This window comes from Hyperoodon ampullatus (genome assembly GCF_949752795.1).
Source record: "Hyperoodon ampullatus genome assembly, chromosome: 6".
In the NCBI taxonomy this organism is placed as follows: domain Eukaryota; kingdom Metazoa; phylum Chordata; class Mammalia; order Artiodactyla; family Ziphiidae; genus Hyperoodon; species Hyperoodon ampullatus.
Window position 1 is genome coordinate 44,966,349 of NC_136919.1, and position 25,446 is coordinate 44,991,794.

Genomic DNA, 25,446 nt, shown 5'->3' on the forward strand with positions numbered 1-25,446 from the left:
AACTGTCCCCTTGAGAGGGAGTGCTGAGATCCCTGCTTTATGCAGGCACTCCCCCTGCTGGTAATTCTGAGAAGAGTGTACATGTGGGCATTAAAGGTGGCAGCATAGTTCAGCTTTAAAAAGATGACCTTTGTCCTTAAGAGGGAAAGATGATTAGACATCAAAAATTGTACAGATTTCAGAAAGCAACATGCCATCTCTATGGGTAATTTTAGGGTATTGTCTCCCAATGAAAGCTTTGTTGAAAATATGACAGTCTGCCTACTCTTTTTACAATTTGGGAACAAGCATGCTAGAGGTAAAAGTAAAGTTCCAGTGCTTCAGTTGAGGGCTTGTGGACCAGCAGTGTCTGAGCAGCACAGGATGAGACCCTCTGGATGAAGCAGCCACATCCACTGTGCAGATTGGTAGGGAAAGGGGATTGAACGGTCTGCTGTGACCAGAATTTGCAGGGTCTCAAATGCTCAGAACATATGATAATAAACATTTTATATATATATAAATTTATTTACTTATTCATTTATTTAATTTTTGGCTGCATTGGGTCTTTGTTTCTGTGCGCCGGCTTTCTCTAGTTGTGGCGAGCGGGGGGCTACTCTTTGTTGCGGTGCACGGGCTTCTCATTGTGGTGACTTCTCTTGTTGCGGAGCACAGGCTGTAGGTGCGCAGGCTTCAGTAGTTGCAGCTCGCGGGCTCTAGAGCACAGGCTCAGTAGTTGTGGCGCACAGGCTTAGTTGCTCCGTGGCATGTGGGATCTTCCCAGACCAGGGCTTGAACCCGTGTCCCCTGCATTGGCAGGTGGATTCTTAACCACTGCACCACCAGAGAAGCCCGATAATAAACGTTTATTGAGCTCTTACTGGATGCCAAACACTGTGCTAAGAGCCTTACATGCATCGCCCCACTCAGTCCTGCCAAACTCTACGAGGTTGGTGCTATTGTTGTTCCCTGTCTGAGGTGAAGAAAGTACAGCCTGGAGTGGCTGAAGGACTTGCACTGTTAGTAGCAGAGTCAGGACTTGAACCTTGCTCTTACCTGACACTCATACCCATGCTCTTATCCCCTGTGCTGAGCAGCCATAAGGCAACCTGGTAGTCACATTGATGTTCCACAGTGATCATGATGACTATGGCCCAGAGGGTGGAGACTGTGGCGGGAGGATCAGTTAGAGCTGTCATCCAGGCAAGACATGCTGGGGACCTGAACAAGAATTGGAGTAGAGAAAACTGAAAGAAGAGGATTTCGAGAGACGTTGCAGGAAGACTTGGTGACCCACTGGATTTCATGAGCAAATGAGTGGATCCAAGAAGATTCCAGATTGTTTTTTATAACAAGAAAGCTGTAGATTGGACCTTGTGCCAGCATCTGAATTTGTTGACAACCCTGAAAGTAGTCTTTATGCATCTAGAGAACAGACAGGGTCAACAGTCAGCTATGGTTTGTAGACCTTGGAAGTAAACTCCATGGCTTGGCCAAAGCTGCTTTCCTGTGGCCCAACACATTTGTAACACCCAGAAAGCCCTTGTGAAGAAGTCAAAGTTGTATGTCTGGAGGATGAAACAGCCAGATATCCTGTGATATTGAAAAGAGACATTCAGAGGGTATTTTCCTATGTGTTTTTGCTCCTTTTTCTCCTTAGGTAGTCATGTGTTTCCTTCTGCATCAATGCAGCAGAGAGAGAGAGTTTAGGTTTGGATGGAACGATAAGAAGAGCAGGCAAGCTGACAACGCAGAAGAGAAGGGGCTTTCTATCAATAGAATCGGTTGGAAACCTGCTACAGAGACTGAGGTTGCCCTGGGGGATCAGTGAGCCCTTTGCACACAGGTCATGAAAGTATCGATCTTCTTGTGTGTGAATTGGACCTCTGGTTGGATTGCTCTGCAAACCTGACAGTTCCAGGAAGGAGTCATAGATGGCAGAGACCCATATGAGGCTGCACCAAGGTGTTACCATCTTACTCTCCAAGGTTATCACAGCACTCATGACCCTCCCACACAGCAAAGGGATAATGCGTGATCAATGATCTGTTGTTATGGAAACTTCCTGAGTGGTTTTCAGTTGGCCTTTGTTGGGGTTTGAGCCCGCTCCCCCCACCCCCAAATAACCTCTTGCTCCCTACCCGGTTTCTGACCCAGTCAAGGAAGAAAACAAAAGAGATGCCAATAGAGACACTCAGACATTAGCAGAAATGACCATGATTTGCCTGATAAACAGGATTAGCTCTGTGGGTTCACAATCTTCTCCAGCCTTTTTACTTGATTAGAATCCTTCTTCTCCTGTGTTCTCTGTGGAAGGTACTAAAGCTGTGATTCTTGGGAGAAAATGAATCAGGGCGGAAGAACTTTCCTCCTTAGGAGGCTACACAGTGCTTGAAGGTGGACCCAAGATGGATTAATAGACAGGCATTAATAAGGGAGTTCTTTAAGGGGAAGAGAGAGAGACAGAGAGAGAGAGAGAGAGAGAGAGAGAGACAGAGAGAGACAGAGAGAGAGAGAGAGAGACAGAGAGAGAGAGACAGAGAGAGAGACAGAGAGAGAGAGACAGAGAGAGAGAGAGGGAGAGAGAGAGAGAGAGGGAGAGGGAGAGAGGTGGGGGGAGGGAGAGAGACTCTGGAATTTTGAGGTGCTTGAAAATATAAGGCCAAGGTTTTAGTAAGAGTTTGCACGGACTAAGTGCTTAGACTCCTTTAACTGTTGAAGAGATTTGTGAGTGAAGATTGAAGTTCGTGGCTAGGTCAGCTTTGCTTCCTCAGATGTGCCACATCATTGACGGGGGGGAGAAGACATAGTTTTGCAAATATAATATCATAGTTATTGATCATGTCTGTACCAGTCAAGGTAACTAGATTTTCCTGAGGAAACAACTCCAAAAGCTCACAAGAAAGGTTTGTTTGTTTGTTCATTTATTTATTTACTTCTTGCTCTGCTGTATACTCACCAGAGGTCAGCTGGGGGCTGTGCTAGTCATTGTCACTTGAGTCAGTCACAAACTTGAGTTTTCCAGGAAAAAGAGAGCTGTGAAAGGTCTTGCTTCAGCTTGGAAGTGATACATATCACTTCTGCTTTACCACTGTGGCCAGAACTAGCCACATGGTCCCACCCAACAGCAAGGAAGTGCAGTTCTATCAGGTGTCCAGAAGGTGCAGACTGCAAACAGCTGGCAAACAGCTCTTAATGGCTTTCACAATCTCATTGACTAATAGAGTTTTTGTTTTAATAGACTTTATTTCTTAGAAGAGTTTTAGGTTCACACCAGAATTGAGTGGAAGGTATACAGATTTCCCCTATATTCTCTGCCCCAACACATGTACAACCTTTCCCATATCATCATCCATCCCCCACCAGAGTGGAACATTTATTATAATTGATGAACCTACATTGATACCTTAGGGTTCGCTCTTGAGGTTGTATATTCTGTGGGTTTAGACAATAGTATAATGACGTATATCCACCATTATAGTATCATACAGAATACCTTCACTGCACTAAACACCTTCTGTGCTCTGCCTTATTCATCCCTCCCTCCTCCCTAACCCCTGGCAATTGCTGATCTGTTAACTGTCTCCATAGTTTTGCCTTTTCTAGAATGTCATATAGTTGGGACCATACAGTATGTAGCCTTTTCAAATTAGCTTTTTTCACTAAGCAATATGCATTTAAGATTCCTGCTCGTCTTTTATTGATAGCTCATTTCTTCATATTGCTGAATAATATATTCTGTTGTATGTACCACAGTTTATTTATGCATTCACCTACCGAAGGACATATAGTTGCTTTCAAGTCTTGGCAATTATGAATAAAATTGGTATAATCATCCATGGACAGGCTTTTGTGTGGACATAAATTTTCATCTCCTTTGGGTAAATATCAAGGAGCATCATTGCTGGATTGTATGGTAAGAGTATATTCAATTTTGTAAGAAGCTGCCAAACTGTCTTCCAAACTGGCTGTACCATTTTGCATTCCCACCAGCAATGAATGAGAGTTCCTATTGTTCCACATCTTTACCAGCATTTGGTGTTTTCAGTGTTCTGGATTCTGGCCATTCCAATAGGTATATAGCTAACAGAATTTTATTTAGAAAGATTTTATAAAGGCATCTTTGGGCCTCTTAATAACCTGTGAACTGGAGAATGTAGATATGTATCAATATGATTCACATTTTTGAATACATGTCTATGCTAAAACTCACTGAGGCTGAATAATTCTTCTAGATCAGGTGTAGTTAATAAATTTGTTTGGCTTTCTGGGCTGTATGGTCTCTATTGCAGCCACTCAGCTCTGCTTTTGTAGAGTGACATAGACAATACATAAATGAGTGGGCTGTGATTCACTAAAACTTTATTGACAAAACAGATGGTGGACTGGATTTGATTCATGGGTTCTAGTTTGCTGACCTTTGTTTTAAACATCTAGTAGAGCAGGTCTAGAATCAATTTCTGCTCACTATCCTGACTCTATAGATAATTTTAAGACAAAAGATACATATTGGTTTTTAAAACTGTGTATTAGAAATAATCTCATAATTTATAGATTTTATTTGAGTTTGGTATGCAGAGATGAGATCCTAGCAATGGAACTGCTTAGAAATAGGTTATTCCTCCTTCTAGAGCCCTCTGGTGGCTGGAGGAAGCCATTGCAACAATCCCTGGGGACGTGACAGTTGTTATTTTTGACTCTTGGTTTCTGTTTTCCACAGCTTTAATCATGACCATCTGGGTTAAGAGGGAATACCCATACCATTAGTCCTGGGGTGTCCTCAGAGGGGGTTGAAGATCAAGAATAAGATTGATTTCACTATCAGGAACCGTGATAGGTTTCTCTGGAGGTTTTCTTGGAGTTTCTACTCAGCTAGTTCATCGGGTTTCTCATTAGAAGCAAAGACCTTTGGATTAGCTTCAGTAACAGGTCATTGGCTTTTAAATATTCAGAAAGCTCAATTGGCGGTAAAGCAGTTTGATGAAGTATATTCCTTGCCCTTAAAGAGCAGAAAAATTATTAGATTAGCCACCCCCATAATGATCTAATGCAGTGAGGTTTGTGCTGGAAGTAATAATGACACTGAGTGTATTTTAAGCAGAGTCAGTATCTCTTTTTATTTCTCAAAGCTCACAATCTCTGTAAATCATGTGCCATGGCTTCCTGGCAAGGATTTATAGTTTCAAAAATGTCTAGCTTTCTAGGACTACCCTGGTGGTGCAGAGGTTAAGAATCCGCCTGCCAGTGCAGGGAACACAGGTTCGACCCTGGTCTGGAAGATCCCACATGCCGCAGAGCAACTGAGCCCGTGTGCCACAACTACTGAGCCTGCACTCTAGAGCCCGCAAGCCACAACTACTGAGCCCACGAGCCACAATTACTAAGCCTGCACACCTAGAGCCCGTGCTCCACAACAAGAGAAGCCACCGCAATGAGAGGCCCGCGCACCGCAACAAACAGTAGCCCCTGCTCACCGCAACTAGAGAAAGCCTGCGTGCAGCAGTGAAGACCCAACACTGCCAAAAATAAATAAGTAAAAATAAATTAATTAATTAAAAAAAATGACAGTCCTTGGACTACACTCTCACCCAGATGTATGTTCTTTGGCCAAATAATAGTTTTGGAAAATGGAATCAGCTCCCATAAAGTTCTAGCTTTACTTGCAACTGGAGGATTTGGTAACATGCCTGTCACCTACATGACAGCAGCAGCACTCTTTAAAAGAATCATTTGTTCTCTGAGTCACCACCATCCCTGCTCAGTCAATTCACCTCAGTCCTCCATTGGATTGTTTGAAAGCACCTTCTTTTACCAATAAGGAAACAGAGGCCTGAGAAATTAACTTACTCATGGCTACACAGTTGTGAAGCAATAGAACTTGACCTGAAACCTAAGTGTTCCTGTAAAGCACTCTGATGTCTTTCTAAGTGGCTGTTCTTCTTCTGTGTGTCTTGCCCCTGTCCCAGAGCATCACCATATGTCTCCCTCATATCATGGCAGTCACCCAAATTTGTAGTGTTCTATCTAATGCTCTGCACAGATGCAGTTCCTAATGTTCCCCAAGGAGCTTAGGAGAGATAATGTCCCTAAGTAAAGAATTAGAAGTGACAGACTAGGGACTCTCACTTCCAGTGAGGATGTGGAAAACACGAGAGAGGGATCTCCCCCTAACACCAAGACAGCACCAACAAGCTAGATAAACTACAAAGTCTTTTTTTTTTTTTTGCCTCTCACTGCTGTGGCCTCTCCCATTGCGGAGCACAGGCTCCGGACACGCAGGCTCAGCGGCCATGGCTCATGGGCCCATACGCTCCGCGGCACGTGGGACCCTCCTGGACCGGGGCACGAACCCGTGTCCCCTGCATCGTCAGGCGGACCCCCAACCACTGCGCCACCATGGAAGCCCCAAAGTCATATTTTAAAAACCCATCTGAGAGCTGAGGATGCAAAGAAACCTAAAGGTACTAAAATCCAGAATGCCGTTCCTGGGACAGCAGAGACCTGCTGTCGCTTTTACCTCTGGTGGTGGTGGGAGGGGGAGGAATATGCCAGAGGTGGGGGGCAAGGGGAACGAGCCAAACCTTTAACAAGCATTTAGTGACCACGAGCGGGCTGACCTGACTGATTGGGACCCCAAAGACTCCACCTACAGAGTGAGTTGCACTTTCCCACCACCATTGGACCCCAGGCCTTCACTGAGTGAAGAGGGGCAGTATGCCAACGTCAGACAGGGCAGGAGAGCGGAGTGAAACCCCTCGGAGGCACTGCAGACCTTCAGCCAGGGCAGGACATCCCTTGCCAAGGGCGGGGGACATGAGCACAGGAAGGAAAACAGTCATCTGAGGTGCAGAGAGCCGTGGGTGGGACTGGAGAGCAGAGGAGATTTCCTGCAGCTCAGAAAGTTGGCAGCCAAGCCATAAAGCATGAAGAACTCTCCAGAGTCTCGTGGATGCTAAGATCCCAAGCCCTGCTGAAAGGCAAGTTCTGAGAACCCTTTCAAGCTTTGGAGCCAGTGGTAAACAAACTCTAAAGTTGCAACCAAGTTGCAGCAAAACCTAACCTAACTCAAATTGAGAATTCTACTTTGCGGTAGCAGACCATTCTATTGGTCTATTACCCAAGAGTTTAATTCTGGAGCTCACAGACCCAAATGGTTCAGGTGGAGCCAATTCCACCCCCTTCCCTGTCCAGCTGTGCTCCAAGCAGCCCAAGTCATTGCTGTCAAGACCCACACCTCACTCCACAATTAACGTCCACTAATAATTTGCATTCATTCTTGGGATGCTGTACGATTTTGTACTCTATGTAATGGTATGCTAAAGGAGGATCAATAAGAGAGAGAGTGTTTCTCTTGGCAAAAAAGTTTTCAAGACAGGCAGAAGGGAGATACATAGCTAAGTACATAATTACTTGACCTCACCTAGTTTACTAGAAAAGTATTTCTTTAGAGAATTGTTAGTTCTTGAAAAAGAATTCAACTAAACACTGGTCTTTATCTCTAAATGACTCATTAGAGACACTATTCATCTTAGCAGAACAATTCCTGGTGCCAGATTTAAAGGATAGAAAATCATTATTTTCCATTACCAAACAGAGTTTTGGCCAGAAACAAATGTCCAGTGGGAGATTTGAAAGGAAAACAAATTTCTATTTAATTGATCTTAATGTCTTCCTGAAAACCTATTAAATGATTTCCTCCTCAGTGAGTCAGGGGGACTCAGGAGTATCTTAGTGCTCTCAGGGTCTCTACCTTTTCTCCATTGGTTTTGAACCCTTTTCCTTCTCTGAACATTTGTAGCTTTTCTCTGTGTATGAATTTTTAGAATAAGTCTTTGAAATGCTTAGGCATTGGAGATCTGAGTCAAACCCAACGCAAATGATACCAATTCGTGGACTTTTATTTTGAAGAGAGCCCTTTGCTCTACTGTAAATATCTTGGCATGCTTCCTGACACTTCCAATCAAAGTCATATTTCTGATTTCAGTCACGTGCAGGGCTAGGAAGGGAACAAATGCTATTCTGAGGGCGAGGAGAGAGCATGCTCTGTGCCAGGCACTAGTCTAATGGCTTTACATCTGTTAACTGCTTATTCTTTACACCAAATCTTGGAGATAGGTACTATTTTTAATCTCCATTATATGGAATCAAACAGACACAGCTTCAGTTGTTTTCTAGTCCTGTGTTCAGTTCCTAAATCAGGGTTCAGCAAACTTTTCCTATCCTAGGCCATTTAGTAAATACCTTAGGCTTTGCACAACATATGGTCTCTGTCACAACCTCTCATTTTTGCCATCGTAGTATGACAGTGTCCACAGATGGTACCCAAACAAATGGGTGTGTCTTTGTTCCAATAAAACTTTATTTATGGAGACTGAAATTTGAATGTCATGTAATTTTCACAGGGCATGAAATATTATTCTTTGATTGTTTCAAGCCATTTAAAAATGGAAAAAACATATCTAGCTCCAGGGCTGTACAAAACCAGGTGGTGATCCGGATTTAGCCCGCAGCCTCTAGTCTGGGGATCTCTGACCTAGATTAAAAGAAGATATCACTGCTCTCTATTCAGATCTAAATATCTGTCGTCTGGGATGGAATGCCTCAACACTGATAACATGAAATGTTTAGAATTTGAAAAATGCTTCCTAGAAAAACCAGTAGAAACCATGTCATTTGGAAATGCTCAGCCTGGCATCCAGGAGAGCAGGCACATGGCCCTGGACCATATCATGTTGGTCGTGATGGTAGCGCAGGTCCCGAGAAGCTCTTTGGAATCAGGCTGCCTTGGGTTTGCATTCACTCCTCCACCTAATACTTGAGTAACCTTGAGCAAGTTACTTTTCCTCTTTGACTGTCAAAATCCTCATCTATAAAATGAGCATAAGAATTCCTCCTTGGTGAATATTAAGTGAAAAATATATATATACTGCTTCACAATATAAGCAGTTATATATTGCTCAGAACAGGAGAGTTTGGTAAAAGGTTGCTCTGCATGGATATCTCTTATATTCCTGACTATTCTGTTTAGTTCAATGGTGCTTTTAGATTACATAATACTTCACCCAATAATTCTCTTACTAAAAAGGCAGGACTTGTTTCTCTTTTAATCATTGTAAATGTATAATATATAAAAGAGTATATTCAATATATGTATAATTTAAAGAGTAGTTGAAAAAACCACCCATGACCCCCTAACTCTGCTTATGAATTAGAACATCACCAGATGATCTCAAGTCTCCTAACCTGACCCTTCCAGATTACCTCCCTCCCTTCTCTATGCTATTCTGAATTTTAGGTTATTCATTCTCTTATTTTGCTTTTATAAATGTACTCCATACATCAACAAGTAATATATGCTTAGTTTTTTCCTACTTTTGACTTTCATACAAATGGAATCATACTCTATTTGTGTATCTCACTTTCCCCCTACCAACATGATGTTTTTGAGGTTCTTCACATTGATCCATACAGCCATAGGTCTTCTTTTTTTTTTTTTTTTTTTTTTTTTGCGGTACGTGGGCCTCTCACTGTTGTGGTCTCTCCCGTTGCGGAGCACAGGCTCTGGACGCGCAGGCTCAGGGGCCATGGCTCACGGGCCCAGCCGCTCCGTGGCATGTGGGATCTTCCCAGACCGGGGCACGAACCCATGTCCCCTGCATCGGCAGGCGGACTCTCAACCACTGCGCCACCAGGGAAGCCCGGTCTTCATTTTTGCTTCTGTGTAATTAATTTTCTGTCATATGAACATGTCACATTTTATGTATCCATTCTCCTGTTGACATTGGGGTTGTTTCTAGGTTTTTGCTATTACAAAGTTACTATGGCTTCTTGAATACTTCTCATAGGGGTGTATGTAAAAGAGTCCCTAAGTGTAGGTACAAACCTAGGTGTAGAAACCAGGTACAAGCTTGTGCCATAGAGTTTGCAGAAGTTCAGCTTTTCTAGGAAATTGTGGCTTGTTTGCTGAAGGGGTTGCTCCATTCACACCTATAATTTATGAGGGTTCCTAGTGCTTCACAGCCTTTTTTCTTTCTTTTCCTTTTTTCTTAAACTCTTAAAAATGGAAGCATAACACAAATTCAGAAAAGCCAACAAAACATAGATGTCAAGCTCAATGAATTATTACAAAGCGAGTATGTATGTAACCACCACCCAGGTCAAAGTGAGAATTTGTGACACCTCAGACGCCCCTGTTATGCCCCTTCCCAATATTTATCTTCTCCCTTCCCCCCACCAAAGGTAATCACATCTCTGACTTTAAATAGTTTTGTTTTGTTCATTTTAAAAAGCCATATAAATGGAATTCATTCAATGTGTATTCATTTATATCTGGCCTGTTTTGTTCAGTTTTATTTTTGTAATAGTCACCCATCTTGTGTGTGGCTTGAATTCATTTATTTTCACAGCTGTATAGTGTTCCATTGTATATCCATTCTACTGTTAGTAGACATTTGTTTCCTATTTTTTGCTATTACAAATGGCACTACCATGAAAATTTATGTATTTCTTGAAGCAGCAGGCACTCATCCCTGTTGTATGTATAACTATGAATGGAATTGCTGTGTTATGGGTAAACATGTTTAACTTCAGTAGATAACATCAGTTTTCCAGATAGTTCTACTAAATTAGTCTTCTACCAACAGTATATGAGAGTTGCTTTTGCTGCACATGCTCATGAGTGCTTGGTATTTTTTTTTAATTTTGGCTGTCAGATGGATGTGTAAGTGACTTCTTAGAGTTTTTCATTTTCCTGATCTTAGAGAGGATAAGCACATTGTCACGTGGTTGTTGGCTATTTGGATATCTTATTTTGTGAAGTGTCTATTCAAGTCTTTTGCCATGTTTCCTTCTGAGTTATCTTTAAAAATTATTTTATTGTTGTTTATTGATTTATTGGAGGTTTTTAAAAAAAATATTCTACATAGGAGTCCTTTTTTGATTGTACATGTTGCCAAAATCTTTTCCCAGACCGGGACTTACCTTTTCACACCTGGATGACAGCTCCTGATGAGCAGAGGTCTTTGAGTTTAATGGTGTGTCCTCTGGAGCTGTGTAGCACTGCACCCTGCTGCCATCTGGGGTTGAGTGTTTGCAATTAGGTGCTCATCAGATTTACAAAGGACAGGGAAGTGGTCAGAAAGAGACCACCTAGGCAAGCAAAAAGTCCTGACTTTCCAATATGAACTTCCAAACTATAGCCTTTCAAAATTAACTTGTTCCCAGACTGAATGGAAAAGAAGGGTGTGCTGTAAAACCAGAGTCGAATTTCAAGAATAAACAGTCTGTAGCTGTTTCGACAAAGAGGCTGAAGGTTTGCCACAAAGGGGAACGGCCAGCTCTCTAGAGGCAGAGTGAGGGCCTTTCATGTGAAGCGGCAGGATTATCCTGGAGCAGAGCTGGTGGCCTGTGGCGTGGGAGGTGCTGGGCTGCTTTAGCTCTAGTCCTGCTTCTCTTTGGCCTCAATCTGGGTCATTAGGCTGAAGTTTTGCCTTGAGGGCCACCAGAGTGGGGTACTGCTTAGCAACATGCTGGACAGCTCAGCTTTGTGCTTTGTCCCCAGCCAGGGGGGTGAGGGAGTGTATGAACGAGTGAGTGAGAGAGAAAAGAGAGAGTGTGTATGTGGGGGCAGGAAGCCCCCAGTATTCAGATTCAATAATGATCTTTATTTGCTGGTGAAAGGTAAGCTTTTACTTCAGGAACTTATGAGAGAGCTGTGAAGGGAGAAATACCTGTATGTATTGCAAAAACTTGCAGAAAGTCCCCTTTCCCTTCCCCATCAAAATACTTGGTGATTTTCTTGAATCTCTTGTTCCTTTATCAAAAAGAGAAACAATTATAATGACTACGGCTTCAAAAAAAAAAGAATCAAAGAAATGGTCAAAGAAAGATAAGATTTGTTAGATTGAAAGGGTCATAAAGTGCTGATCGGGGTGAATAAATAAGGAGGCTCCCTTTATGTATGTCCCAGTGAAACTTCAGAACATCAAAACTAAAGAGGAAACTCAGAAAGGCTTTAGAAAGACTTTACTTTCCTAAAGAAGGTGTTTGAGTTAATCCCTCAGGAATATCTTGTGTAAAGGATGGATTTAAAAATTACCTCTTCTATTCAAAGAAAGAGGTAGCATATGTGACTCCCTTCCCTTCCCTCTCCAAGTCCCTGTGGATAACAGAAAATGTATTAGAAAGCAGATGCAAGAAAGAATACCATCTTTGGATCAGAAGTCCTGCGGTATCTCTGGAAGATAGGAAATAGATGGAAGGAATCCAGGTCAAAGACATATGGAATAGGAATGGTTCTGGGTGCTTCAGGCAACAGATAACAGGGCAGCCATCATGGTGGTTGGGCAACTGCATCTGGAACATTTGGGCAGCTTTGACCTCTTCCTCTGGCTCCCTTATGTTGAGTCATGGGCAGCAGCAGGCTTGAGCTGGAGGTACCTTATGTGGACGATATCCAGAAGGAACTACAACCTTCAGCCTGAAATCAAGTTACTAACTCACACTCTTCCCATGTGGCCTGTCTTGCCCTCCCCTACAACCTCTGGAGGCCACTGTATTAAACAAATAACATAAAATACAAAGATGAGCATCCAACCATGAATCACCAAACACTTTAGGAAACATCAGTTCATTGCATAAGACACTCTGATTCAGCAAACCAAAGGGCTGTCACCAAGAAAACAGCATTAATGGAGTAACAGGGATTGGACTTTAAAAGAAGCAAAGTGGATATCCTTAGAGGAGTAAGAAGAGTTTATTCCATAAAATAAGAACAGTCATCTGTTTCAAGAGCCAAATAGACATCACATTAGAAATGAAATATTTAATTGATATTTTAAAACAACTCATCAGTGGGATGGAAAGCAGGATGCACACAGCTGGAGAAGAAATTAGTGAGCTGGAGGTTTGAATAAAGAAATAATTCAGAATGTAATACAAAAAGGCTTAGATTTAAAAGAATGAAACAAAGGTTAAAAAGACATGGAGGATAGACCTAGGAGTTTCAAAATCCATTTGCTAGGGTCTCTCAAAGGAGAGAAGAGAGAGAGAGTGGTTGAGGTGAGGAAGAGCCCGGGAAGGGAAGAAAACAATCAAAGAAATGGTCAGAAATGAGTTGTTGGATTACAGGGGTCCCCACAGTGCTGATCTTGATGAATAAATAAGGATGCTCCTTAGACATATCAGAGCGAACATTCAGGGTAAAGAGAAGATCTTGAAAGGCTTTACAGAGAAGGAAGATGGGATACTGTTTTCATTAGAGGCATGAGGACTCTTCGCTGTCTTGAGGGGGTGGGGAGGGAATCCATCTTTGAGGAGAGGCTTGGGTGGAAATAGAGTTAATATTGCAATATAGTTTTACATTGTGAACATAAAACTGCATTCCTGTTGTTAGCAAACTCTTCTTGGTTGTTCAGGTTACATATTATCCTTGGAGAATGGTTTGGATTCTCTAAGATACATGTGAGATATTGTTGGTCAAAGCAGAGTCTTTGAAATGCTGCACAATCCTGGTTTGGAAGTTAGCCCTGAAAGGGCTTCATAGCCATCTGTATATGCAGCCCCCTTTTTCTGCCTGGGGCCAAGACCTTGTTTACCACCCTGGAGGACACAGCTAGGACTAGAAGTGGCTGAGATTTCCTTTCAAAATCCAGGGCTTTCCAATGGAATGGTTGACAGCTCTTCTTACCCAGATGGCTCTGTGTAGGCTGCTGATGGGGTAACAGGCTTGCCCACTTCCTACCCTGAGCAAAAAGAAATGCCATTTATCCTAGATAATCTTTTAAAGTAAGTAGGAAAGAACAGATGCTGAGTTTTAGTTCATATTAAGATTGAATTTGCGAGGGCCTGCTTATTGGTAACTTGATAACCTTGATTAACTGTCCAGGTCACTGGAGTCCTCACAGTACTTGTGGGTTTATAATGGAACAGTTAGCCCTGGAACATGGCCTCAGATTTCTTAGCAAAGGGCTCCTCGTGGAGAGGAATAATGACCAGTCTTACTATTTATGGGATTTCTCTCTTTATTTAGTTAAGAATAGCACATTTTAGGGTTTCCCTGGCGGTGCAGTGGTTGAGAGTCCGCCTGCCGATGCAGGGGACACGGGTTCGTGCCCCGGTCCGGGAAGATCCCACATGCCGCGGAGCGGCTGGGCCCGTGAGCCATGGCCGCTGAGCCTGCGCGTCCGGAGCCTGTGCTCTGCAACAGGAGAGGCCACAACAGTGAGAGGCCCGCGTACCGAAGGAAAAAAAAAAAAAAAAAAAGAATAGCACATTTTATTGAATGAAAGAACTCCATGTTTCTATTATTTTTCATATTAACTCCCTAAACTTTTCTTGTGTGATTTTAGAGGCCAGAGCCCACCAGTTGCTGAATTTAACTTACTCCTGAAAGCTCACACTTTGGAAACCTATGGGGTGGATCCCCACCCATGCAAGGTAATGCCCCTCACTGCAGGTCGACATATAATGATCGTTTTGCCCAGAAAAGAGTTAATTGGTATGCAGGTCTGGAGGATCCCTTCTAGGATATTTCCACAGCCTGACCCATCACGCCTAATCATAAGGGACAACAGTGGGCTGCAGTCACATGCTTGGGTAGTAGATTTTCTCTATTGGCCTCTTCTAATTGCTTGCTAATTCATTCAGCCATCAAGTGGATGGTTTTACTCCTGAGAAGTTATAGGATCCTAACAGGTTTATTTTCAAAGGCCATTGCCAGCAAGAATGCAGTCTTTAAAAATGGGTAAGTGGAAGGAAAAAATTAAAATTCACATTAGGAGTACGTATTTGTTTTTCTTTTTTCCTTTTTCTCGAATTAATACTTGACAGCATTTCTCTCAAGTGGGAAACCCAGACCACCTGTGTCAGAATTACCTAGGCCCCACCCCAGGGCCCCTGAATCAGAATCACTGGGGGTGCATCTGGGGAATCTGCCTTTTAAACAAGCTCCCAAGGTGAGGCTCAAGCACATGTTTTCCAGAAATGTTTTATGAAAACAGTGTTCTTTCCATATCCTAAACCATACGTCAGTCAGACTCTAACCTGAATTCTAAACTAAGCGTTTATATCAGCCAGGCTCTTAAAGGTATGTTTTTGAGTCATACTAGAACATTTTTTTACCCAGATGGGACCAGCTAATAGTATTTGGTGAAGTCCTCGTGCTAGAGATGTAGCTCAGACTGCTTATTTGAAGGACCTGGGAAGCTTCATAAACTCCTGTTGCCCAGTGCCATCAGGATCTGTGAGGGTGCAGCCCAGGCAGAGAACCAGTGGGGCCTGTTTACAGTGGCATGTGCATCTTCTGGCTCTGCCCGCACAGTTATTTTAGAATATTTTCCAGATGTCTCTTCCTGCTAATAGTATAAATCAGATTATTCCATTTAGTGAATTAGATTTTATCCACAAATTTGAGCCTCTCTGTCTGTTTTATTTATTACTTGGAGACCGACTTGGTGTTTGTTGTTGTTGTTGTTCCTTTGCCTTTCCTTATCAGTGCTTAGTTTTCCTGGTGGAGGCTGGCATCAAAGTAGGCATTTCCAGACATGTCTTTATATTTACATTGCCAGAAATCCTGTGTTGGGATTGAGTCCAGTTAGATTAGACGCTCAGGGATTTGGTTTCGGGGCTAATGAAAACCAAGAACAGTTTGCCCACGTTGTAGGGCAGATCTGAGAACTCAGGCAGCACCAGAACACACTTGGAAGTAGACTAGTGGTTTGGGACTAATCTGTATTTTCCCAGGAGGTTCCTGGTGAGGCAGAAGGTCCATTCCTCAGACGGGAAAGCTATACATTCCTGGCCCTCGTCCAAATTTTAGGCGTACTGCGGTTGGAAGTCCCATCTCAGAAGCTTAGTTGATTTCTACAGTCATTGTAATTAACCTGAAATTAACCCAGGGTGAGGATGAATAAGCATATCATTTATCCTTTATTTTATATTCCTTAATCCAAATACGTTTTTATTTCTTTCTTTATTTTTTTTCAGGATTCAACAGGCACAACAACATTTTTAGGATTCACTGCTGCAGGCTTTGTGGTATTTCAGGGAAATAAGAGAATCCATTTGATAAAATGGTGAGTAGTGAGCACTTCTTTGGAAAAATTTGTTTAATCTTGTTTTTTTTTATTAATCTCGTTTTTCTTTCCCAGCCTTTGACTTTTTGCTTGGAAATGTCAGGTAGAATGCCTAGGATCCATTTCTCTGCCCTGGAACTTCTTATAAAGAGATTATTCATCTCAAAATGGAACCCAATCTCAGTTGTCTTAGACCTTGGGAGACCTGGGGTGTGTCCTGGGCTCGGGGGGCTCTGCCTTTGAAGAAAAGGTGTCAGGATTGCTGGTGAGGAAACACTGGCCAGAGGGGTGACCACGGGCTGGGTCAGGGCAGGATAAATGTGCAAGTTCCCTTGAATAACTCAGGACCCCCTCTCTTCCACACACTCCTTTCCATTCCCTTCTGTTGAATCCTCACTTAGACTCCCCCTTTGTAATCCAGTGTATCAGTGACGATGCTTTTCACTCAAAGGAACAGGAATGTCTGCTCACAGTGGCTTACAAATGAGAGGACTGATTATCTCAAACAGCAAAAGTTCCAGGGGTCGGGCAGCCCCATGGTCCTTTAACTTAACTGCCTGACAACACCGTGAAGGACTTGGACCCCTCCATTCTCTTCTCTGGCATCCCAGGGTGGTGGGTTTTATCCCCAGGCTTGTGCTCATAAAATGGCCATGCGTGCAACTCTGGCCCTTACATCTTCACACAGCAACACTCCCTGAAGGAGAGCAGCCCCTTCCATGTGTCTCATATTAAAACAAGGATAACTTTTTCAGAAGCTCTTTAGGAAACTTCCTGTGTATCTAATTGGGCAAGATAGGGTCATATGCGCCTCCTTAAACTAATCCTTCCAAGAAGAAGAATTCCACAATGAGGTTGGTCAAATCAAGGTCCATCCTTTTGGGGCTGGGAAGAGCATCATCTGCATGAACAGTTGATCTAGAGGAAGAATAAAGTCCGGGTTGTGTCCGGAAGGACATGGGAGGATGGACCGGCAGTGCCCACTATGTCCAATCAAGGAACAAAGTAGCTTTAGTAAAGAGTGAAGAAGGCTGAACATTTTATATGCGTTAGAATATTGTAAGGGCTTAGTCTTGTTCATAGCTTCAGCTTAATTTGGTCCCCTCCCTGATGGTCCCTGACAGATTTGTCACCCAGTGTCTCACTGAGTGGTGGGCTCACTCTTTTGGCCTGAGCCCTTGGGTCTGAAGTTCTTGATGGGCCAGTGGGCATCCATCCTCAGTCCTGGGTTTGAAATGCTCTTTTGCACTTACCTGAACCTCTGTTTCATGGTTCTGTTAGCTTCAGGATTTCTTTCAGCACTCTTTATCAAGTCCCCCCACCACCACTTCTTGGCACTCTCCTTCCCTTCCCTTCCTGCCTTCCCTTCAACCCTTCTCTGCTAGATTAGCATCAGTCAGCTCATGCTCTTTTTTATTATCAGCCCTCTCTTTCCAAGAATGCTAATTTATCTAAGTATCTTCTCTTCCCACTCTATCACTGCCTTTATTCATGTCATACTTTCAGTTCCCATCTGTGCCCACTTATTCTCTTCCTCCACAATTATCATTCTCAAACTCTCATGTGCCTCTAATAAATCACATAACTCTCTGTGTCTCAATGTACTCATCCATAAAATGGACATCAGTTATATCCGACTGCTTTATAGGAAAGAAAGGAGATGGGAGAAAGGCAGGTAAAATAGTGTGTGTGTGTGAGTGATTTGATTTGTGAACAAGGATGTTTTATGAATGTATAACATGGTGGAGTTACCAGTTTTCTTCCCTGTATTTTCAGTACCTGAAAAGAAGCTCCAATGTTAACCACACTTCAGTCCATTCCAGAATAAGTTCCCTAGCGATTTCTGCTGACTTTGGGGAGCATGGGCAATGCGGGCAGGGACTTTCCCATCCTCTCCTAGGACTACAAAAGGCTCGAGGATGCTGAAGGGTGTTTGATTCTCAAGTACTACTCAACTTTGGAGTACCTGGGTTAGAACCTGACATCTGTCATGTGCAGATTAATTGCAAGTCTCTCCCATTTGGCTCTTTAGTTTCTTCTTGGGTACACTGAAGAGTTGAGATGGACAATCACCAGACCATTTGTTTCTGGATTCTACATCTTGGTGTTCCTGGTGGGGTGCTGATGTCATCCCCATCACTTCCAGCCACGGCTTAGGCACATATTTGTAACAGCCATGTACATGTTACTAAAATAAATTTTCTTCCCACGTTAAACCTAGTTTTGTTTTTGACATCCATTGAGCTTTGTCACTCTTGCAAATCCTCTCCACAGCTTAATATGACCACACAATTCCTTTTCCCCCAGGAAAAGCACAAGGGCACACATCACTGTCCTAGGAATTAGATCAAAGGAATAAAAATAGAATTCTCTCCTCTCTTTACACGTGTCTCCTCACCAAGGAGGTGACCTTAGGTCTACATTTCAGTCTGATTTTAACTGAGCAGCTCCTTAAGATGAAGCCTCAAGTCTTTTGACTACAGTTGATCAAGTTGTCCTTAACAGTTTTGAGCATCTCAGTATCTAATACAATTATTCATTTATCAACAGGGAGAGCAGAAATGAAAATTTTGCATTGTGGTGTGTGTTCCTTGGAGATGGATGTGAAAGGTTACAGATACTGTGAATCCATATTGTTTCATTAACCGAATATGAAATAACTACATTCTTCCTATCTCGCAAAATAGGCTGACCAATTAACATTGTTCTGGTCATTAATGTTCATGGAACCCCTAGAGCTCCTTGGAGGAAAGCTGCAGCTTAACGGTAAAAACAATGGAATAAATCATTCTGAGCTGCCTACGGAGCCTCTCTTGGGAAGAAAATTGCTGTATCATTCACTTGGGGGCTCTTTGCTGCTCATTAGACCTTCAGCCATGATAAGATAATATCTCATTTCATTGCAGTCTGCTTGGCATTTGTGAGTCAGGCGGATTCCAGTGGGAAAGCCAGGTACCTTGGTTAGCTGCTACTTTTTTTCTTCTCACCCAAAGAGATTTTCTTTTCTTAGGCCGGATGTCTGCAAATTGAAGTTTGAAGGGAAGACATTTTATGTGATTGGCACCCAGAAGGAGGTCAGAAACTGTTTTTCTCGCTGTCTGTTGTTGTGTGTGAAGGTGTGTGTGCGCAGGTGTGTGTGTGCAGGTGTGTATGTGCAGGAGAAAGAGTCAAGTGTAAAATATGCCTTTAGTCATGTAGCCCCCAGAAGACCACGATGTTAAAGTTTGTGATGATACTGGAAGTTTAGAGTTAAATAAACACAGGCTTTGCACATTTAAGAATAAATTCAGTGGGCTTCCCTGGTGGCGCAGTGGTTGAGAGTCCACCTGCCGATGCAGGGGACACGGGTTCGTGCCCCGGTCCGGGAAGATCCGACATGCTGTGGAGTGGCTGGGCCCATGAGCCATGGCCGCTGAGCCTGTGTGTCCAGAGCCTGTGCTCCACGACGGGAGAGGCCACAGCAGTGAGAGGCCTGCGTACTGCAAAAAAAAAAAAAAAAAAAAAAGAATAAATTCAGTGAGCAATGCTGTCCATATACCCCTGTGTAAAAATTAGACTATGATAAACTTGAGAAGTAGAAAATTGAACTTCCCCCTACCTCTGTAATTTGCCAGAATGATGAAACAAATGAATAATACTTAAAGATAGCTATCAGCCAGTGCTGGTTAGAGTTTTATAAACAGAGTCTGTAAGTCCAGGGAATCTTAAAATGTTGGTTGGCTTCATCCTTTGGGAGGAGGCCATTACCGAAACGTTGAGCCTCAGAGCTAGGTGTGGAAGTTTCTGGATTTTCTTGACCCTAGTTTTTGGTTTAAGCACTAGATATTCAAGAATGGAAAATAAGTTTTTAAACTCATCCAACTCTGATTGAGAGTTAGGCAATGCTTGGAGTGTTGAGAAGGATTGTGAAGCCGTTCTTTATCAGAAACAGGGCCTGGATGGGTTAGTAATATCTGCAAAGGGTGAGGGAGGGGGGAATACCATTTCAGGAACACTTCTAAGAACACAGTAATGCATCAGTTACTTCAGATCCGCTTGGTAAGCGGCAGGATGCAAATAGGTAAATTCTTGAAGGAAAAACATACACTGTGTTTAACATGCCCTTTCTTGTTTTGTTATTTTGTTTATTAGAAAAAAGCCATGTTGGCGTTCCATACTTCAACACCAGCTGCCTGCAAACATCTTTGGAAGTGTGGGGTGGAGAACCAGGCCTTTTATAAGTAAGTAGCTTTTATTCATTTAATCATAGGTTTTAAAAGCACCCCTGGAACCCTTTATGTTTTGCAAACAGCTGCATATTCATTTCTTTTAATATAGTCCTTTTCAGTATATTTAAGTGAATTATAAATTTGGTGCATTGTTCAGGGTGACTCCCAAGCACTGCTGGCCTGATCAAGTCCTGAACTTTATTTTACGTTGGGTGTTTCCCATAGAATTGCTGTGGGCTTTTTTTTTTCTTTTGATATTGCTATTTCCATCCAGCCTGTCATGCAATCTTTTTTCGGTTCGTGTCTCCTCAGAAGCAGACCTTGAGAAGAGTTTTGTGCAAGTAGTTTCTTTGGGATGTGGTTACTGAACATACCAATAGGGGAGTGGAGGAGGGAGAAATAAGCAATTTAGGACACGTTATTGAGCAGTCACTACTGAGAGCAGCTGGGCTCAGCTCTGCTGGGGAACTTGGCAGACTGTAGAACAGGCCTCAAAGTTCTCCCACTGACCCGCAAGGAGGTTGGGCTGTTTATCTATTAATTCCCCATTCATTTTGGCTTAGAGACACTTACGAGGGCAGAGTTAATACTCTCTGAGCATGACTTGAATGTGCTCTCAACACTAGAAAAGAAACCTTGGGCAGGGAGTCACACATGTTCATAGTAAGAAGGCTTCAGTATATAGAGATGAGAGTCAGTGCTGGACAGGACTTCAGAAACCAACCATAAAGCTCTCAGCTTTCAAAAGAGGTTAAAATTTAGGATTTTTCCATGAGTTCTAGCTTCTCCTCTTTGAGACACTTGCTGACTGGAAGAACAGTGGTGATGGATGCAGTCAGGAACCTAGCCAGCCCCGCCTGGGGTATCAGCACTGCTCACCCCTGGAGCTCATCCAGGCAGCTTTTGCTCTATTTCCCGACTCCCTCCCCACTGAAATACTGTCTTTCTTATTAGACTTACTTGAAAATGCTGAATCTCTGAACGTCCTAGGCTTTGGCTGACAAGGACCATCAAGAGAATGAAGGCTGGAACAGTGTTTTTCAAACCCCTTTTCAGCCACAGAACTCTTTCCCTTAAACAGAAAGTGTAGGCAAAGCCTAATATGTAAAAAAGATAAAAATAGAGAAGCTGTGTTGTTGGTGGGGACCAGAGATGGGACTGGGGACTGGAGACCCTTCACTCATTGCTCACTGCTCCCCAGGAGGTTGGGTGACCAGTTGTGTGAGTTTGCCCGGAACTTTCCCAGGTTTAGAATGAGAGTCTGGTGTCCCAGGAAACCCCTACATCCTGGGCAAATCCTGTCAGGAGCATGAGATGATTCACAAAATGCTGTGCTTCTTGGAAGGATGATATGTATCAATGAGACCTCAAGGCATCTGTGAGTCCCCTGCAGCGTTTGAGAACTGGTAAACAAAGAACACCTGATGGCCTCTGAAAAATCAGCATGTCTAGACCTCTCCATCCACATGAGAGTGGAGAAAAGGAAAAGCAGACAGTCTGGTGCTCTTAGTCTTTACTTGGAGCCTGCACATTTTTTTGTTTTTGTTTTTAATCATTTAAAAAATTTAGATAATACTCATATACCATAAAATTAACCCTTTAAAGTATACATTCAGTGGTTTTTAGTATAATTCACAAAGTTATGCGTCCGTCACCACTATCTAATTACTTAGGACATTGAGTAGTTTTTTTTTTTTGCACACATATTGTTTTATCACGTGTGAGCAAGTCAGTTGGTATATGGAGTCAAATAAGGTAAAAACAGAACTGAAAAGAGGGGGAAGAAGGGGAAAAAAGCCCACAATCGAAGGAATCCGTTTTGGACGTTTTGGGATACAGTCATTATCTGGCAGCTAACAAAGTGATCTGATAATTCTGTCATTGAATGGGCCAACTAGGCATATCAAAGAAACCACTTCCAATCATCTGTAGGTGCTTCAGAACCCAGGGAGTGTAGCTGTGAGCACAGGTGGCGCCCTATAGAGTTGGCTGAGTCCTTGCATCAGCACCTCTGCTTTGGTTGGGACAGGCTACCCCCTTTCTCCCATTAGGACTTCTAATCACTAATATTTGTACTGATCTGAGTTTTGCCCAAATCTTGTGTTCCTCCACTGTCCCATAACCATCCCTGTTCCTTAGGAAAGAGGAAAGATACAGCTTGTCCTGACCCAGCTGTGTGACCTTGGACCAGTGGCCAGCCTCAGCCTTCTCCTATGTAGAATGGAGGGAACTGGGACTCAGGCATGGTTTGCTTGCATCACTGGGGCCTAGTGTTAAGGACTGTGGGCTTTAGAAGCCAGCAGGCTTGGGTTTGAATCTTGACTCTGTCGCTTACTAGCCGTGTGGCCTGGAACAAAACACTGAACACTTTGAGCCTCATCTTTATTTTTCATCTGTACAATGTGATTGGCAATCCCTGCCCTGCAGTGTTTAGTTCTGCCAGGCACATTGACCATCGATAAGTGGTAGCTGCTGCTATGACTATGACAACTACCCCCTCCACTAACGGTGAAAGTCTTCTGAGTGCCAGTTAGTTGCTGAGCCCAGTCACGTCTGAAGGGCTCTGATCCTGTGAAGCTCGGGAGTGGGCTCCTGCTTCCTCTCCTGCTCCATCCCTTTCCCAGGCAGTGGTTTTGGCCCTGCTTCCAGCTGACCGGCACTGTGCCTTCATGGTTTTGGCTGGCAGAGCAAGGGCCCTGATCTTGTTTTCTGGGTTGGGGGTGATTTGCTCCCTCCTTTTCACTTCACCTGCCATGAGAACAGGGAGGCCCAGTGGCCAAGAATTCTCTAGTGTGCTCTTAACATATGACTATGGTGCTAGTTGTCAGCTGGCCCGGGGCCACTGATCAGTTTGAAAGCCCTGACACTGAGATTTGCTGCCTGGGAACAGAGCCCAGAAGCAGAAACTCTGATTCTCCCTCCTGCTCCAACCCCCAGAGGATCCCCAACACAGACTTAGATAGTCACCATCTCAGAGCTTCCTCTATGCCGTGTGTTTTTAGGTGCTACCACCTAAAATGAGCACTGGAACATGCCATTTCTGGGCACTGATTCCCTGAAAGCACACTGGATTCCCTGAAGGGTTCAGTGGCTCCCTGGTGCTTCTATTTGATGAATCTTTATCTCACACTAGCTTTATGCCATGTCAGTGCTAGGCACTGATGGCACAGTGGAGGCTCAAATGAAACTCTCTGTTCCCAGCTTTGTATGGAATTGTGTGCACGACATAAAGGCAGTCCCTAATAAATTCCTTATCTGGAGTTAGTGTACATTTTGTCAAAGGAACAGTATTATACTTGGTTGTCAAGGACCCAGAGTATCTCCCTAAACTGACACCTCTCACACTTTAATGAGCACGTGAATTACCCAGAGATGCTGTTACAATGTGGATTCTGGTTCAGTAGGTCTGGGTGGGGCCCAAGAGTCCATATTTCTAATAAGCTCCCCAGTGATGCTGAGCCACAGGCCCATGGACCACACTTGAGTAATAAGGTTCTAAACCAGAGGTTCTCAGCCTGACTGCATGTTAGAATCAGCTGGGAGAGCTTTTAAACAATACCAACGTGGACCCTACCCCTGACCCAATTAAATTGGAATCTGGGTCCTCACAAAAATGTGTACACGAGTGTTCATAGCAGCATTCTTCATAATAGCTAAACCAAATGCCCATCAACTGATAAAAGGATAAAGGAAAGTGGTATATCCATACAATGGAATATTATTCAGCCATAAAAGGAAGGAAATACCTACTGATTCCTGCTACAACATGGATGAAACTTGAAAACATGATGCTAAGTAGTAGAGGAGATAAGGAATGGAAGAAGGAAGGAGTGGAAGAAGGAGGGGACTGCCAATGGGTACAGGGGGCTTCCTTTTGGGGTGATGAAAATGTTTTTTTGATGAATTTTTAACTTCGTGCATTATACTGAAAACCACTGAAACATAAAATCTAAAAGGGTGAACTTTATGTTATGTGAATTATATTTTAATAAAGCTGTTATTTTAAAAATTCAGAATCTGGGATGAGGGGACTAGATGTTGGTAATAATACACCTTTCCCAGGAAGTGTGAGCCTGCAGCCTAGGGTTCAATGCTCTAATCCAGTGATTCTCAAAGTTAGGGTCCCTGGACCAGCTTCAGCATCCCCTGGGAACTTGTTAGAAAGGCAGATTCTTGGGCTCCAGCCCAGACTTACTGAATCAGAACCTTGTGCTTTCAAAAGCCTGCCAGGTGATCCTGATGCTTTCTGAAGTCTAAGAAACTGCATGGCTAAAGCATTATTTTAAAAATACAGACAAGCCTGGGTTTGCAGCCTGGTTCCTCCAGCTTCTATGGTGTGACCATTGTTAAGTGACTTCACCGTTCTCTACCTCAAGTTCCTCATGTAAAAATGTGGATTGCTTCCTCCTAGGAGAGAGCTGTGAGGATGAAATGAATTAGTGTATTTAAGATGCTTTGGACGGTGAATGGCCCCTAGTAGGGGTCAATAATAACATATGTTGTTACTGCTCTGATTACTCCAGAAGCTGTAAACCATGGGAAAAAGGGAAGTTGTATTGTTAGTTCTAGAGGCGGCCTTTAGAGCACCACCCAGTGTGCTGACCTCCATCCCCAGCCCCTGTAGTAGCAGGTACCAGAGGAGAGAAGCTAGAGGCAGGAGTGAGTGGAGGCGTGTTCCTGCAGAGCTGTGCTGTGTGTGCATCGGATGATACTGACACTCAGAGAACACTTTGCCTGCTCCAGACACTGTCCGCATGTGTTCACACCTTACATATATCACCCCATTTAAAACACACCTTCAACGTCAGGAGTGGGCACAACTCCCTAGTGCCATGGAAGGCTACAGTGGTCTCTGGGTACAGTGGCTCTGCCCTGGCAATTCTGGGGTGGGGGTGGTGGAGAGCTGTGACAGCAGAAAGGAAAGCAGTGGTGAAGCCACCATGTGAGTACACAGGTGTTGCCAAGTCATGTGCTGGTCAACTGGGGACTGGATTTCTCTGTGAGGTCAGATGTTTGAGAATAGTCAGTGCTTCTGTGCTGGAAGTTTGATGGGGAGTTGGAGGTGGAAGGAGGGAGAGGGCAGGCCTGGAAGAAGGTCGGAGGAGAGAGAATTGCTATTTTCACTAGGTAGTGCCTTGATTGCCTTCGTTGGGAGGAAGACTTTTGCTCTGGGCTCGTTGATGGGA

The 25,446-nt window shown here is 43.4% G+C and overlaps 1 protein-coding gene across 1 annotated transcript in view; it reads left to right on the forward strand.

The window, feature by feature from the left end:
- The window catches only part of FRMD3 (FERM domain containing 3), a gene marked incomplete at both ends in the record, with an annotated part of 305,970 nt that overhangs the window by 213,607 nt on the left and 66,917 nt on the right, over positions 1-25,446 (forward strand). The window contains 4 exons of the mRNA XM_079705929.1: positions 14,328-14,415; positions 15,964-16,052; positions 19,063-19,126; positions 20,184-20,272. Coding sequence (XP_079562055.1) covers positions 14,328-14,415; positions 15,964-16,052; positions 19,063-19,126; positions 20,184-20,272 — 330 coding nt within the window. The remainder of the gene's footprint in view (positions 1-14,327; positions 14,416-15,963; positions 16,053-19,062; positions 19,127-20,183; positions 20,273-25,446) is intronic.